This window comes from Protopterus annectens, chromosome 2.part1, assembly GCF_019279795.1.
Source record: "Protopterus annectens isolate FY-2018-M chromosome 2.part1, PAN1.0, whole genome shotgun sequence".
In the NCBI taxonomy this organism is placed as follows: Eukaryota; Metazoa; Chordata; order Ceratodontiformes; family Protopteridae; genus Protopterus; species Protopterus annectens.
In genome coordinates, this window is record NC_056729.1 from 1,361,735,949 (window position 1) to 1,361,753,151 (window position 17,203).

General features: G+C 38.6%; 1 protein-coding gene across 9 annotated transcripts in view; it reads right to left on the bottom strand.

The window, feature by feature from the left end:
• Positions 1 to 2,173: 2,173 nt before the first annotated feature.
• RBM47 (RNA binding motif protein 47) overlaps positions 2,174 to 17,203 on the bottom strand; it is an 876,418-nt gene continuing 861,388 nt past the window's right edge. For all 9 annotated transcript variants that reach the window (XM_044062819.1, XM_044062821.1, XM_044062826.1 and 6 more), the window contains one exon: positions 2,174 to 2,630. In XM_044062819.1, coding sequence (XP_043918754.1) covers positions 2,400 to 2,630 — 231 coding nt within the window. In that variant the 3' untranslated portion in view covers positions 2,174 to 2,399. The remainder of the gene's footprint in view (positions 2,631 to 17,203) is intronic.

Consider the following 17,203-nt stretch of genomic DNA (forward strand, 5'->3'; position numbering starts at 1 on the left):
TAAGCCTGGGCATCAGTTTTTTAGACATGGATCGAGATTTAGGCCTTAGTAATGAAGGAGGTGTTGATTTAATATGCAAGTCCCTAGGCCTGAATACACCCTCAGAAGCCGGCGCCTGCACAGTGGCTCCAGACCCATCCAAGGTAGAGACATCAACAGGTTCCATAGCTGAAGTATCTCATGGCACCCGAATGGGTCTCAGTAGAGGCCTGGGAATCAGAAGTAGCGGGTGTCAGGGGCTGTGAAAGCGCCTCACTGAGTACCGGCGAACTGGCGACTGGTTTAGGAGCAGCGTCGTCTGCAGTTTTGGACCTCGGCAGCCTGTCTCTGTCTTTATCTTTGCGTTTTTTCATAATCCCGGTAGTCGGGTGGCTAACTGACAACATTTCTGGATAATTAAAATGAGAACCGAAATATTTAGAGGCAAAAATATACCGACAACGGATAGTGCGCTGATTAAATAAAGCACAAAACTGACAGCAAGGTACGTCGTGGTCAGGGCCTAGGCAAGGAATACAGTATGAATGAAAATCTTTATGAGGTATTTGCTTTCCACAAGTAATGTAACTATTAACTTTTACTGACATCAGTAAGGAGCAAGAAAAAGTTTCCCCGAAGGGGTACTTAGCTTTTAGTTGAAGACTTCGGTTCTGAAACTCGAAAACAAAAAATTCAGGAGTTGGCCAACCGGCACTTGCAAACTGCTTCTGCTTCAGGCACTGCACGGCAAGAAAGACTGACGTAATGACGTCAGCTGCATGTTTTATACCCCTAATGACCTGACGTCATGGAAGAGGGGACAGCAACCGACGCAGGACCTAAGACTTTATTAATCAGGCTGACTGAGGGCAACCTGCAAGCAGATTACCCAAATGTAATGACTGCAACAGTGAAACATGAAGAACATCACTGTAGTTACACACTTTTTACTAAGTCAAAAAAAAAAACACAAACAACATTGAAATAAATGGTTTAACTCTGTAGCAAACCGCACACCATGTAATGCTGCAACTTAAAATGCTTCTCTTTAAAGTATATTATAACATAATATTCATAATATTTACAAACTATACTCTGCACATACAAATAAACTACAATATTGCTACCACCCCAACTAATATACCTCAATCTCTTTAAAAATTCTGTTTCAACATGATAAAATGTATTTATTAAAGTAGTACTTCTTGCTAACAAGATCTATACGTCCTAGCTCAATAAAAATATATTGTTAGGGACTAAAAAATATCTATAAAAAGAGAAGCAAAGCACTTGAAAGATAAGCATATCTGCAGAATTAAAATATATTAATAAGTCAGAGCTTCATCCTTTGGAAAGGTTTGCTCTTATTTACATACTGGCTCTGTGGAGGTTATTAGGCTATCTTAGCCTTACCAGTACTACATTCTATGTATACTAAACAAAATAAATGTGCACAAAATACAAAACTGTGACATCTTTTCCACTATGTGGCTTTTAGGCAAAGAGTTCCCAGACACCATTTTTTTCCTTTAGTTTACGTCAAATATTCTTTATAAAATTACCCCCACTCATGAAGACCAGCTTTTTTAAATATAAAGTTTATGCTTTGTTAGATGCACTACATAAAAAAAGGAAGTGGAGTGCACAGCTTAAATGTAAAACCTTCATACCACAAGACTTCATAAAAAAATCATTAAACTAAAGCAGGCTATCTAGCAGTATATACTGCAGTAAGAAATCTGCAATAACATAATACACCAATGACAAGATGTTATGACTTATTAAAGAAGTTACTCTGTAAAACTAAGCATTTTATATAAAAATATTATTGTTTTTTTAACAGTAGTAACACAGTTTACTGAAACAGATGTCTGCAAAGGACTTTTTTAATGCCTCCAGGAAAATGTGCTTTAACACCAAAAAGAATTAAAGTCACAGTCATAGAAATGCACACAAAAGTTCTGTTACCACACAAACTGCTGCTCTGCATTAAATTGAGTTTGAGCTGCAGGGATGTCGGTACTGGCATATTTAATTTGGGGGTATGAATGGAATAACCACAGAGTTGTAGGAGACTCTGCCACCATTTAAATTTATTTTACTATGTAGGGTAGCAGTTTATGTTGGAAAAGTTACTTATTATGTGGATTTCTCCAAACGTAGAATTTTCAGTAAAAACCACTATCAGGAGACATTTTTGCATGGAGATGCACTTTAATACATCTGTTGTGATTAACTGTAGTAAATTCATTTTGAACCAAACGTCAGCTATATATATAAAATAAGTTAAATATTTCAGCCTGTTATTCACTTTCAGGTTTTTCATTGGAAGTCAGGATAAGCTCCGTGACAAGTTTAAGTTCTTTCTTCATAAATACTAAAGAGTTCCTTCAGTGCTCTTTTACAATAGCCTAAGTGTGTTAATAAGTCTGATAGAGTTCATGAATTGGAACAGGTATAGCAGTAGCTGGAAATGCTTGATGGATGTAGCCAGCGTACCCTCCGTAGGCTGCTGTTATTGCATTCTTCTGTAGTGTCGCTATGGCTGCAGGTGTAGGGGCTGCTATAGGAAGATAGCTGGTACCATAGATCCCTGCATGGATTCTAGGAATGTTTGGAGTGACTGCATAGACTGGAGTTACTGGGCGACCCTGAAAAACAAATAAGGCTACAGTGAGATACACTAATAAGAGTCAATACAAAACAAAAAAAAACACTATCTCATGTACAACATTGAATGACAGTACCATGTTTATATAGTGATCATGCCTAACTTATTTGGTTTTCCATGTAAAGAAACAAGGCCTCCAGTCAGCAATTCATACATTACATCCAACTCATTTTGTAGAAAGCTACTCTGTATGTTTTATTTTCAAAATGGAATTCATGGCTTTCTCTGCTACTCATCAAATACAAAATAGATGAAGACCCCAATTGGCTGAGCTTGAGATAGCAAAGTAAATTACCCCAATCACTATATTCCAAAGAGTTCACTGTCAGTGCAGTTTTTAATTTCACCTGCAGTGATTCCGTTCCTTAGAGAGATGCCTAATATCTTCACATTTGTGCAACAATGAAATAGACAGATGGCTAGGTAGACAAGATATATTGGCAGACAGACAAACAAATGATAGATATGGAGGAATTGGCCCCCTGGAAAAAATAATTACAATTATTTTTTAGCAAGTTGATTTCCCAGCTTAATAATTAGCATAAATTCACCCCTGGTCTGGCCTTCAAACACTCATTGAAACTGGAAAAAATTAGGGAATAGTTATTCACGTCTTAGGGTACTGATGAATAATCTTGAGGCTATACTACAAATAATTTACTTGATCAATGGTCTACTATGATACTGTGACCCAGTGACCCTACAAGATAGTGATGAAAAGCACACCTAGTCACACTGTAACGATGTACAACCTTCCTCCTTCAGGGATAATGCAAAGAAATGGAGAGTGTAAAACTAACTCAGGAAGACTGCAGAGATATAAACACCTAAGCGTTATTTGCCCAGTATGAACACAAGTGTTATACCTCATGTTGTCAAAATTCAAACCTTCCCTAAAGCATGCCTCTCACTTGTCCAGATTTTTCCCCATATTTTCGTCTGTTCCTCATACAATTTGTGGTTTTCCTGGCAAATCACTGAGGATTAAAATCAGTAAATAATGAAATATGTTTGGATTTCAGTGTTCATATCCTACAGAAAGTGCATGTTAATGTAAAACCTGTTACTCTAGCAACTGACAAAGCTTATAATAGAAGTATTTAATCAAGGGCCTTTGGCTGACCAAGTTGGCAGATGACTGCAGATTGGTAACGACACAAACATTTCACAAGAAGGACTAACACAGACAAATGAATGGTGCTAAAGTCATGAATTAAAACACAATGTCAAGAAATGCATTATAGTGTTTTTTTGGGAAAACAGCCATCCAGGCTAATTACTCCATCAATAAGACATCCCTAAGATAAGAGCAAAACTACAAGTACAGAGTGCAGTTAGGTGCAGTAAAATATATGTAAAATAAAACAGAAAGAAAACTGCACGCAAACAAAAAAAAGGGTAAGCGTTTTCATGACTCACAGGCCGCTTCAACAGACCAGGTCTGATGAAGCTGCCTGTGAGTCGTGAAAGCGCTTACCATTTTTTTTGTTTTTGCTATATTAAAAGTTTCTGCTTTGTAAGTTTCTGTGCAGTTTTTGTTCTATTTTATAAGACATCCCTAAGAGTTGACCCAGTATTCAGGGATCTGGGAACATATGCTCATAGGTTCATAGGTTCAAAGGTTGGTACTAGGCTATTGGCTGTAGGGCCTATGCAAGCCTAGTCAAAACAATTCCCTGGATTTTCTTCCCACAATATTTACTTCCCTGGCCCCCTGTCTAGCAGGGCGACTGACATGATCCCTGGGGTGAATTTCCTATCTCCCATCCAATCATCAAGGTTCCTTTTGAAGAGGGTCAAGGAGGCGCTCTGCTTGACATGTATGGGCAGTCTATTCCAGAGTATGGGGAGTCTCTGGGTCAGGAACCTATCCCTTCAGCATGTTTTGTTCATTGTGATGGCAAGGTTTAGATCCCTGGAGCATGTGGCTCTGAGGGATTGGGATTTCTTTAAGTGGAGCATGTCCAACAGCTCAGGGTTTGACATGGCCTTGTATGTTAAGCAGAGATTGCCTCTGAGTAGATGATATGCCACAGAGTATAACTGGAGGTTTTTTTAGACAGTCAGCATATGGCATCTGCTTTAGGCCTGTGATTCTTTTAATGAGGTATTTCTGCGGCCTTTCCAGCAGATGTCTTGTGAGGTACATACTCTATAATGGGTCTAATGAGGGATGAGTACAGTGGGACAATGACCTCATTTTTTCTGGATGAAAAGCCCTTAGTGATGAGGTGTGCCACATAGGAGGATTTCCTGACTGTTGTGGCGATGTGGTTAACAAAGGTGAGACCACTGTCTACCTGTGTCCCTAAGTCTCTCATCATACTTTCGGCATTTAGTGTACTGCTACCTATGTGGTAATTCATGGGTACATGTTTTTTCCCAAAGGGGATAACTATACATTTCTAGGCATTAAGCTTGAGCCCATGGCTCTGGAACCAAGCCTCTGTTTCTGTAAGGCCCTTTTGTAGAATATCCACATAATTTGGGGATTCAATAATGGCTCCCAGTGTGCAGTCATCTGCAAACTTTGTTAGCCAGCATCCCTTAGTGTTGACCTGTACTTCAGAGAAGTAGATGCCAAAGAAGAGCAGTCCCAGGACTGAACCCTGAGGTACTCCACTTGTCACTTGTCTGGAGCTGGATTTGGAGTTGGCTACTTTTACAGTGTGGGTTCTGTCAGTAAGCCAGTTGGCAACCCATCGAGTGATGTAGGGATTTTTGCCCAGCTTAGTAAGTTTATCTATGATTCCAAAGTGGGAGATGGTGTTGAAGGCCTTGGTGAGGTCCAAATAGGCTGTGTGGACCACCTTACCCTTGTCCACAGCTCTAGAGACTGACTTGAAGAAGTCAATCAGGTTCAGGAGACAAGGTCGACCTTTCATGAACCCAAACTGGGTGGGGTCCAGTGTTTGAACGTTGCCAATGTCTTTGTTTATAAGTTCCATGATAACGCATTCCATGCCCTTGCAGCTCAGGCTCGTCAAACTGATAGGACGATAGTTCCCGGGATCCAAGGTGGATCCCCTCTTGTGGAGTGAGATAACTGCAGCTGTGCGCCACTCAGTGGGCACGAAACCTGAGGTGAAGCTATGATTAAACATGACACTTAGGTGAGGTGCCAATTCATTTTGTAGTTCATGTAGTACACAGCCCGGGATGTCATCTGGTCCCATGGATGCTGTATTCTTAGCTTTGGAGAGTGTGGTTTCTACTGGTATGGCTGTGATTAACAGAATTTGGCAATCTTTTGGAATTGAGATGGGCCCTTTAGGGGGTGAGGGGGGTGAAGTTGGCACTAAATCGATCTGCCAGGATATTGGCAATATCCTTGGGATCAGTATATTTAATGCTATCCTGTTGTAGCTCAGAGCAGATCTGAGCATTGCCATTTAAATTCTTGACATAACTATAAAATGCCTTGTGGTTGTCTTTGGAATCTTTGGCAATTTTATTTTCATAACTAGCTTTTGAGGATTTTATGAGGGATCTCAGCTTCTTACTGAGGCTGGTAAGGGAGTTTTTTGCATCCTGGGATTTTCCTCTTTTCTGCAACAGTTTCTTCCTTCTGTTGTATAGTTTGTTTATGGTAGGGGACCACCAAATTGGCTTCCTTTTTTTGGAGGAGATCATCTTGGTTCTATTTGGGATAGCATGATTCATGCACGAGTGAATGTGCTCGTACAGTGCCTTAGTATAGAATTCAGCAGTCGAACTTTCAGACCCCGTCTGCATAGGTGCCATGAAGTGTGTCACTTCTGACCTGAGTAGCATGACAGTAATCTAACCTTTGACCAACATGTGGCAAAGGTAGAAAGAAAATCAGTCTATGTTTAAACATAGATTCGTACTAGACTAACGGCCCTTGTGGGCCATTTTCAGCCTAGCCAATTACCCCATGTGAGAATCAAACCCTGCACCTTATGCTTGTAAGGTAAGCACCTTAACCTTTATGCCAACCAACATATTACCCAACTTATGAGTAAGGGCATGACATCCAGGTTTAAGGAAGTCATAGTGCCAGTTTATTCAGGCCTTATCAGACCCATCGCCGAGTATAATGCCCCCTTTGGCATGTACCTGAATAGACATATGCAACAGCTGGAATGCCCACAAAGGTTCCTTATGAGGAGAACCCAGGGTATAAACACATTGTCATGTACAAATTGCCTTAAAGCCCTGTCTCTATACTCAGTCTGCTACAGGTTACTGATAAGTGATGCATGCCTGGCACACAAGGCATCCTCAGATCCAGCTCTGATGAACCTTTTGCACATCCATAAAATGAACAGCATCAGAACCACTAGATCCAAGAATTTAAATTTTGATTGTAACATAAATAAGACATGTTGGAGAGGCAGATATGTGTGTCTCAGTGGATTCCCATGATCTGGAACAGGCTCCCCATCCATCTGAACCAGCATCCATCCCTAACCATGTTTAAGTATAATCTTGACCAATGGATGGGAAATCAGTAATTCACCACGGTTCTTACCCCCATGTCTCTGATAGAGGCAGACAGCAGTTATGCCCAAAGTAATACACTCACCATGTAACCTTTAGAAACTTCCTAAATATCATACCCCTCTCCTAATAAATGCCCATGATACAGAAGAACACAACTAGGTTGAGTTGTATGGTCGTTAGCCTAGTATATACCTCTGATCCCATTTAAGATCTATCCCTGATTTTGAGCCTTTGCCACTCATTATTTTTCCTTTGTCCAGATTTCTGGCACTTAGAAGTTGAGAGGTATGCCCTTTGGCTATATCAGTGTGGAACAAGAAATAATTAGGGCCATGTTTTATACTTTACAGCTTTGAATACACAGGTGGAATGAAAGGACAAAAAGAAACATTGAATGAATCAAGTATCAAACAAACATGACAGGTAGCAGTTTAACAAGTATAAGCAAAGAAGGATAAGAAAAGAGGAGGGGGAAAGATATAATTTACTGGCAGGATTATGTATGTTGAACTTGGAGCTATGAGGTTAGTGATCCTCTGAAAACAAACTCATTAGAAGCACACCATTTTTTTTTGCAAGCCATGATCTTAGAATTTGTGTTGTATGACCTTCAACGAGAGTTCATGCTTTTCTTATTTTTTATCATAGGCCCGTAAGTACAAAGTCACAATTGTCATGCCATGTTGTTTACATCTTAGTTCCCCTCAAATATTGCAGTTAGCAATGTTTTTATTTTTTGACATGGTAGTTGAAAGGGTAAGACCATATTCTGCTACAGATTTTCAACATGTATTCTTAAGTTGAATATTTCATGCTTGCATATACTGTGACATTAAGAAAGTCATTGAACTAGACAATATTCCCATACTGTTCCTAAGAAAAGCAATTGTACTTACTGGATTTAGCAGAATAACAATAAATGAATAAACTTTTCCAGAACAGAGATTATTATTTTCTGCATCAGTACTATTCTTTAACACTTTATATCCAATATAAATAATGAGGGTGCCAGAGGACCCAGCTCTAGACAAAGGGTCAGGGAAAAGTAATTAATCAACCAGTTCCAACTGAAAAAAAAAATAAAAAAAAAAAGAAGAAAAAATTACAGAGTGGAGGACAATGAGAAAAGTGAGCAATATAAAGTTTAGAGCAGCTCCACAGGAAGTCCAGCTTTGTAAACTGTTTGAAAGACTGAAGGCAGTCACTGATTATATAGGCCTAATGAAGGAAAATAGGCAATTAATAAAGTGAAGTGAATAAGCTGAAAGAAATAATTCAGGAACTGGAAGAGGATATAGTAGATCTGAGATCAGAGGTGCAGAAACACAGCAGAAGGCTGGCAGAAATAGATAAAAAGCTACAATGGCAAACAGAAAGACAAGATGACTTAGAAAACAGATCTAGAAAAAACAGTAAAAAGATAACAGGAGTGTCAGAACATGTCTTGGATACAGAATTGGAAAGAATGCTGGTGGAATTGCTGGAAAAAGATTTCACTTATCCAGATTACAAAACAAATAAAAGAATGAATCCACATAATTGGTTGAACTGGAGGTATAAGAAGAGGACAGCCAGGACACGTGTTAGCATGGGCCTGCGAAGCTATAAACTTACAGAAGAAATTCTGTGACAAGCCACAACACTTTAATATTCAAAAATGACTAACTGGTTCTGTGAAGGTAGGGCACTATTCAAAGCTAAGGAATTTTTCATGTACTGAGCACAGGCAGTGACAGAAAGGTACTGGGTAAATGGAGAGGGCACAAACAGGCAGATTACTGTCAAACAGTCTTTCCTGTGATACAATATATTTTACAATGTTCACATTTTCAAATAAAAGTAAGCATTATCTTTGAAGCAGTAGGGAATCAGTTGTGGTATATCTGAATGAAAAATAGGGGAAGTGGAGAAAAAAATTATTTTGAAACATAACTACTAGGTTCCATTGAAATGTATTAAAGCAGAGTGAAACAGAATACACAAAACTGACAAGGGAGATATAAACAGGAGTAAATAACAGATAGGAGGCGATCAAAGATAAGTTAAAGTAAGGGGGACAGGGCTGAAACAGAAATGGATAAAAAAGACGAGGTGAATGACCCAATTATGAAGTGCTCAAACTGTAGGCTGGATGGTGGGGAAGGGGGTCAAGTGTAGACAAAGGCCAAAGGACATAAGGTTCAGCTTGCAGGAAAATCCAGGAGAGGTGCTCTATTCAAAAGTAGCAGTTTGGGGGAAGTTGGGGGGGTGTAAAACCAAAGAGAATAGAAGGAACAGAGTGAAAGATGGTAACTTGGAACATGGGAGGGATTGTCTCATCCCAAAAAGGGAAATAAAGAGTAACGCAGACTCAGTAGAATGCAAGGGGATGTGGCCTTGTATAAGACACTAAAATAAAAGGAAAAAGAGGAAGGGGAAATTATGATGCACAGTACCCTGTGGGAAAAAAAGACAATAGAACAGGGGGGAAGAATAGCCATTTTTTTCAGGAAGGGATTTCATGTACTGACCAAAAGGTGCATAAGAGTGATCATGACAGATAAATCATTTGACAAGGAAGAATAAATGAAAGAATATGGATAACGGGGAACGTATATCCCTTTAACAAAGATACAGAGGACTTTTATAGGTTCATAGGCTAGTACTAAGCCAGCTGTCCTTGTGAACCATTTTAAGCCTAGCCAGTTTCCCTTTTTGTGCTCAGAATAACCTATCCAATTTGGTTATTAGATTAGCCTTACCCATCCTATGAATTTTTATTACCCCTAATAAAAATGACTGGGATCACACCAGAGATAATTTGAGAGGACCCATGCATGGGATAAAGCATATAGAAGCTGCCTCTGTCCATTAGTAGCACAGATATGTTGCACTTGAATATGGACATGAATAAACTTTGTTTTAAGTGGATGGCAAGTCTGTTCCTGTGCAGGTTCTTTGAAGAATGTAATCAGATAAAAAATTATGAAGAGAAAATCATTGGAGAGGAAGTCAAATTCACGCTAGATCACAAGAAAGTGATAAAGGTGAAATAGAATGTGGCATAAAGATGAAAAGAGAAAGAAAGAGATTGGAAGGATATGTGAAGGGAAAAATACTCAGGTAAGAAGGAACACACATTTACAAGAAACTGCTTGATTCAAGCCAGTAGACTGGACATGTATGAGGAAAAGAAGAAACCCTAAAATGGGTGGAGGAAAAAGAAATACAGGAGACACATATTGGACCAGTCAGCAGTGGCAATGACAATCAGGACAGATAGGGAACAAGTAAGGGGTTGGGATATAAATGGATGAGCTTACAAGTATAAAGATCAAGAAAGCAAGCAATAGGTACAAAAACTAATAGAGGATACAGTGGAGGAGAACACTACAGACGGAACAGACCTGGGGAAATACTAGTGGGAAGGAATCAAAGCATAAGTTAGGAGAAACATCATAAGAAAGGATGGATGGGAAAGGAGGAAGGATGAGGAGAAGATGAGGAGAATACAACAAAACTGGGAAGAGATCTGAGAAGGATTCAAAGGGAAAGGTGCAAAACGGTATAAACAGAGAAGTACTCAGAACAGATGACACAGAAATGTAACAACTGCAGCGGAAGCAGAGCAGTGGTATTGGAAGGACTACTGGTGGGTAACTGGGGAGGAGCTGGGAAAAGATGTAGCATGGAAGTATAAAAATGGAAATCGTGACTGAGAGGTTCTAATCATTAGGGGAAAAGAGGGAGTGATCATAGAGGAGGACAGCAGGCTAGAAAAGCCTTTAGTGAGTAATTCCAACAAATAAACCAGGAACAGGAGACGGAAAAGCAAGTCCACTGGGAGGTCACAAACAGAGGAGAGGGATAGCAAGCAGAAGGGATACAGAGGGAGAAATGGAATGCAGAAATGATGACGGAAGAGATAAAAAATGCAGTGGTGGCAGGAAGGTAGGGGGTCCTAATGAATTCTTGGTAGAGTACTACATGTGGGACAGAGAGGCAATATAGAAAGTTAGGAAGGAGGACTAGAAAAGTGTAAGTGAAACAGAAAATAACAGACACAATGAAAACAGCCAGGGTGGCACTGATTCCGAAAGAGGATGGAGTAGAGTATTACAAACCAATCTCCTTAATAAACAAAGACATCAAGGTAATGGCAAAAGTGCTAGCAAAGAGACTGGATGAGACTATGTCGAGATTAAGAAAGAGGGGATAGAATGGCTTTTGAAAGGAAGAAAGGTAGAAATGAGTTGATGGGCCCTAACATTATTTCTGGACAGAGACGAGGAAAAGGAGGATCACTGGCAGGAATAGACATTTCAGACATACACAAGGCCTTCTACACAGTCAGAAGGAATTCCTCAGGGAAATACAAGAAAAGAGACAAATGGTGGAAACATTTATAGAACTGAAAAAAACAATTTACAGTGAATCACAAATATAGATAAAGGAAAATGGAAGAGATTCCAAGGCACTAAAATTAGGGTGGGAGGCTGGACAGGGGTGGCCTCTTTCTCCAGGGCTCTTGATGTTGGTCACAGAAGAGATGAAAAGAAAAAAGGTAGTACAACTGGAGGGAAGAAAAATAATAGTCAGTGTTACAGATATATGCAGACGGCTGCATGATTATGTTGGAGAATGTTGACATGGAACTAAGAGGACATAATGCCAGTTATTGCAAAGTTTGAAAGGGCTTTAAGTCTTAGATGCAACCCGGAAAAGACAGTGGTGGTCAGGATAGGAGAAGAAAAAGGAAAGGCAGGAGAAGGTCACATCCAAGACAATGGATCCCCAAATACCTTGGAGTATATGTAGGACACAAATTAAGTGAGAGATACACCAAATATCTGAGAGTATATGTAGGACACACATTAAGTAAGAGACACCCCAAATACCTGGGAGTATACATAGGACACAAATTAAGTGAGAGATACCCCCAATACCTGGGAGTATATGTAGGACACAAATTAAGTGATAGATACCTCAAATACCTTGGAGTATATGTAGGACACACATTAAATGAGTGATACCCCAAATACCTGGGAGTATATGTAGGACACACATTAAGTGAGAGATACCCCCAAATACCTTGGAGTATATGTAGGAAACACATTAACTGACTGATACCCCAAATACCTGGGAGTATATGTAGGACACACATTAAGTGAAAGATACCCCAAATACCTTGGTGTATATGTAGGAAACATATTAACTGAGTGATACCCCAAATACCTGGGAGTATATGTAGGACACACATTAACTGAGTGATACCCCAAATATCTGGGAGTATATGTAGGACACAAATTAAGTGAGAGATACCCCAAATACCTGAGAGTATATGTAGGACACAAATTAAGTGAGAGATACCCCAAATACCTTGGCGTACATGTAGGACACAAATTAAGCGAGAGATACCCCAAATACCTGGGAGTATATGTAAGACACAAATTAAGTGAGAGATATCCCAAATACCTGAGAGTATATGTAGGACAAACATTAAGTGAGAGATACCCCAAACACTTGGGAGTATATGTAGGACAAACATTAAGTGAGAGATACCCCAAATACCTGGGAGTATATGTAGGACAAACATTAAGTGAGAGATACCCCAAATACCTGGGAGTATATGTAGGACACACATTAAGTGAGAGATACCCCAAATACCTGGGAGTATATGTAGGACAAACATTAAGTGAGAGATACCCCAAATACCTGGGAGTATATGTAAGATACAAATTAAGTGAGAGATACCCCAAATACCTGGGGGTATATTTACGACAAACATTAAGTGAGAGGTACCCCAAATACCTGAGAGTATATGTAACACACACATTAAGTGATAGATACCCCAAATACTTAAGAGTATGTGTAGGACACAAATTAAGTGAGAGATACCCCAAATACCTGAGAGTATATGTAGGAGACACCTTACCGGGAAAAGCCGAAAGACAGTTTATATGTAGGACACACCTTAAGTGAGAGATACCCCAAATACCTGGGAGTATATGTAGGACAAACATTAAGTGAGAGATACCTCAAATACCTGGGAGTATATGTAGGACACACATTAAGTGAGAGATACCCCAAATACTTGGGAGTATGTGAAGAACACACATTAAGTAAGAGATACCCCAAATACCTGAGAGTATATGTAGAACACACATTGAGTGAGAGATAACCCCAAATACCTGGCAGTATATGTAGGACACGCATTAAGTGAGCGATACCCCAAATAGCTGGGAGTATATTTAGGACACACATTACGTGAATCATACCTCAAATACCTTGGGAGCATATGTAGGACACACATTAAGTGAGAGATACCCCAAATACCTGAGAGTATATGTAGGACACACATTAAGTTAGAGATACACCAAATACATGGGAGTATATGTAGGACGCAAATTAATTGAGGGATACCACAAACACGTGGGAGTAAATTTAGGACACACGTTAAGTGAGAGACACCCCAAATATCTGGGATTATATGTAGGACACACATTAAGTGAGAGACGTCCCACATACCTGGGAGTATATGTAGGACACACATTAAGTGAGAGATACCCCAAATACCTGGCAGTATATGAAAGACATGCATTAAGGGAGAGATACCCCAAATACCTGTGAGTATATGCAAGACACGCATTAAGTGAGAGTTACCCCAAATACCTGTGAGTATATGTAAGACATGCATTAAGTTAGATACCCCAAATACCTGGGATTATATGTAGGACACACATTAAGTGAGAGATACCCCAAATACCTGGGAGTATATTTAAGACATACGTTAAGTGAGAAACACCCCAAATATCTCGGATTATATGTGGGACACACATTGAGAGATACCCCAAATACCTGGGAGTATATGTAGGACACACATTAAGTGAGAGATACCCCAAATATCTGAGAATATATGTAGGACACATATTAAATGAGAGATACCCCAAATACCTGGGAGTATATGTAAGACACACATTAAGTTAGAGATACCCTAAATACCTGGGAGTATATGTAGGACACACATTAAGTGAGAGATACCCCAAATACCTGGGAGTACATGAAGGACACACATTAAGTGAGAGATATCTCAAATACCTGGGAATATATGTAGAAAACACATTAAGTGAGAGATACCCCAAATACCTGGGAGTATATGTAGGACACACATTAAGTGAGAGATACCCCAAATACCTGAGAGTATATGTAAGACACGCATTAAGTTAGAGATACCCAAAATACCTGGGAGTATATCTAGGACACGCATTAAATGAGGGATACTCCAAATACCTTGGAGTAAATGTAGGACAAACATTAAGTGAGAGATACCCCAAATACCTGTGAGTATATGTAAGACACGCATTAAGTTAAAGATACCCAAAATACCTGGGAGTATATGTAGGGCACACATTAATTGAGAGATACCCCAAATACTTGGGGTTAAATGTAGGACACACATTAAATGAGAGGTACCCCAAACACCTGGGAGAATATATAAGGCACGCATTAAGTTAGAGATAACCCAAATTACCTAGGAGTAAATTTAAGAAACGCATAAAGTTAGAGATGCCTCAAATACCCGGGAGTATATGTAGGATGCACATTAAGTGAGAGATACCCAAGTACCTGGGAGTATATGTAGGACACACATTAAGTGAGAGATACCCCAAGTACCTGGGAGTATATGTAGGACACACATTAAGTGAGAGATACCCCAAATACCTGGGAGTATATGAAAGACATGCATTAAGGGAGAGATTCCACAAATACCTGGGAGTATATGTAAGACATGCATTAAGTTAGAGATACCACAAATACCTTGGAGTATATGTAGGACATACGTTAAGTGAGAGATACCCCAAATACCTGGGAGTACATGTAGGACACACATTAAGTGAGAGATACCCCAAATACCTGGGAGTATATGTAAGACACGCATTAAGTGAGAGTTACCCCAAATAGCTGTGAGTATATGTAAGACATGCATTAAGTTAGAGATACCCCAAATACCTGGGATTATATGTAGGACACAGATTAAGTGAAAGATACCCCAAATACCTGGCAGTATATGGAGGACACATGTTAATTGAGAGATACCTCAAACACATGGAATTGTATGTATGACACACATTAAGTGAGAGATACTGGAGAGGAGAGGACAGGAGACAACATAAAACATATGCACATTAAGATATAATTTTTGTGATTAGAACAATGATTCTCCAAGGTATTGCACATGTATTAAGAAACCCGCTAGTAGACCCAATGAGGATCAAACTAGTAAAATTACAGAAGGCTTGAAAGATGAATAGAGAAAGGGCATTTTTTTATTTATTTAACATTTGTTGACCAGGAAAGTCTAACTAGGACAGAGCCTCTTTTCAGCAGAGGCCCTGCAAGAAATGCTTTAGAATGCATGTCTTTGGAATGTGGGTAGAAAATGGGGTACCCGGAGGAAACCCACATGAATGCAGGGAGGACATGCAGACTCCGCACAGAAGGCACCCCAGCCAAGAATCGAACAAGAGAACCTCTTGTTGTGAGGTGATAACATTAACCGCTGCACTACTGCACCACTCAATGGGGAGTGATTTCAAAAATCCAACTAAGACTGAGTAAAAAAAAAGTGGAGTAGTGAACTCCCATACATACCAACACATGCCTCAGTATATAATCTGCAAAAACACGTACTAAATTGACTAAATAAACAAGCAAAAAACACCAAAAGCAAGTGAAAACCAAGTAAGATTACTCAGCAGGCCGTTCAATAATTAAATTCTGTTTTAATGAGCGCTTTCGAAGGGGTCAGTGCCCCAACTTCATCAGACAAAACAAGACTTTGAAATCACATACTTAAATACTCATACATTCATTATTTCATTATTCAATTATCTTTCTTAATTACTTTCTATTAATTACTATACCCATATTTTCTTTGTTTAACAGCATAGAATAAACCATTGGTCCATACTTTAATGTGTTCAAACTTATAAACACAATCTACTTATATTTCATAATTTCACTCCATATAGAATAAAATAAAATAAAAGTAAAACTAAAAAATATAAAATACAAAATACAAATACAAAATGCTATTAAATACTGCCATTAGAACCAGGTATATTTTACTAAGAGCCCACGAATCAATAATCATTGCAACACATACTTGCTAAAGCTTTGTGCAAACTTAAAACCTACTTTTAAAACCACGTTGGGTGCGGTACATAAATACATATTAAATATGTTACAATTTATGTGTAATAATCTAAAAATACTCTAATTACCAAATTTCATTGCCATAAAAATATATGTATATGCATGTACATGTCTCCATATGCATGCACATATATAACATAATATAATATAATACATATAATACACATAAATTATATCCAAAAAAATTCCCTCTATATAAAAATTGATAATATATATATATATATATATATATATATATATATATATATATATATATATATATATATATGTATACTTATTTTTGCTTTGACCACCTCACTTTATTTCTATTATTTGCATTTTTATTTGCATTGATTTATTAATTATTAATTTTAAATTTATAATCCACCACCATTCTACCTAAAGAGTGCCTTTAACTTCAGAATACTTTTAATTGATGCGTATTCATTAAGGCCTGGTGGAATATGTGCCCGAGGTACGAATTTGCCACATTAACTCACTCTCTTCTAATTTAAGTTGCCAGGGTCCACCCCTTAATTCGCATTGCACCTGTTGTATTACTATATATTAAATCTGTGGTTTGGGTTATTTACTATATGTTTAGCTAATGCATTTCTGGTGTCCCTCCTATTAATACAATATTGGTGCTTGTAAATCCTTTGTTTAATTTTTCTTTCTGTCTTGCCAATATAGTATGATGGGCATGCTTCACAGCACACTACATACACCACCCCTTTAGATTCACAATTAAATCGACCATTGATTAAATATGACTTATCTCTTATCATCACTTTATTTTCCATTTGGATAAATTTACATTGTTGACATATTCCACATTTCCTCATTCCAGTAATCTTACTTTGCTTCTTTTTCTTCTCAAGCAAACATTTTAGATTGGGCCCCCTTCTATAA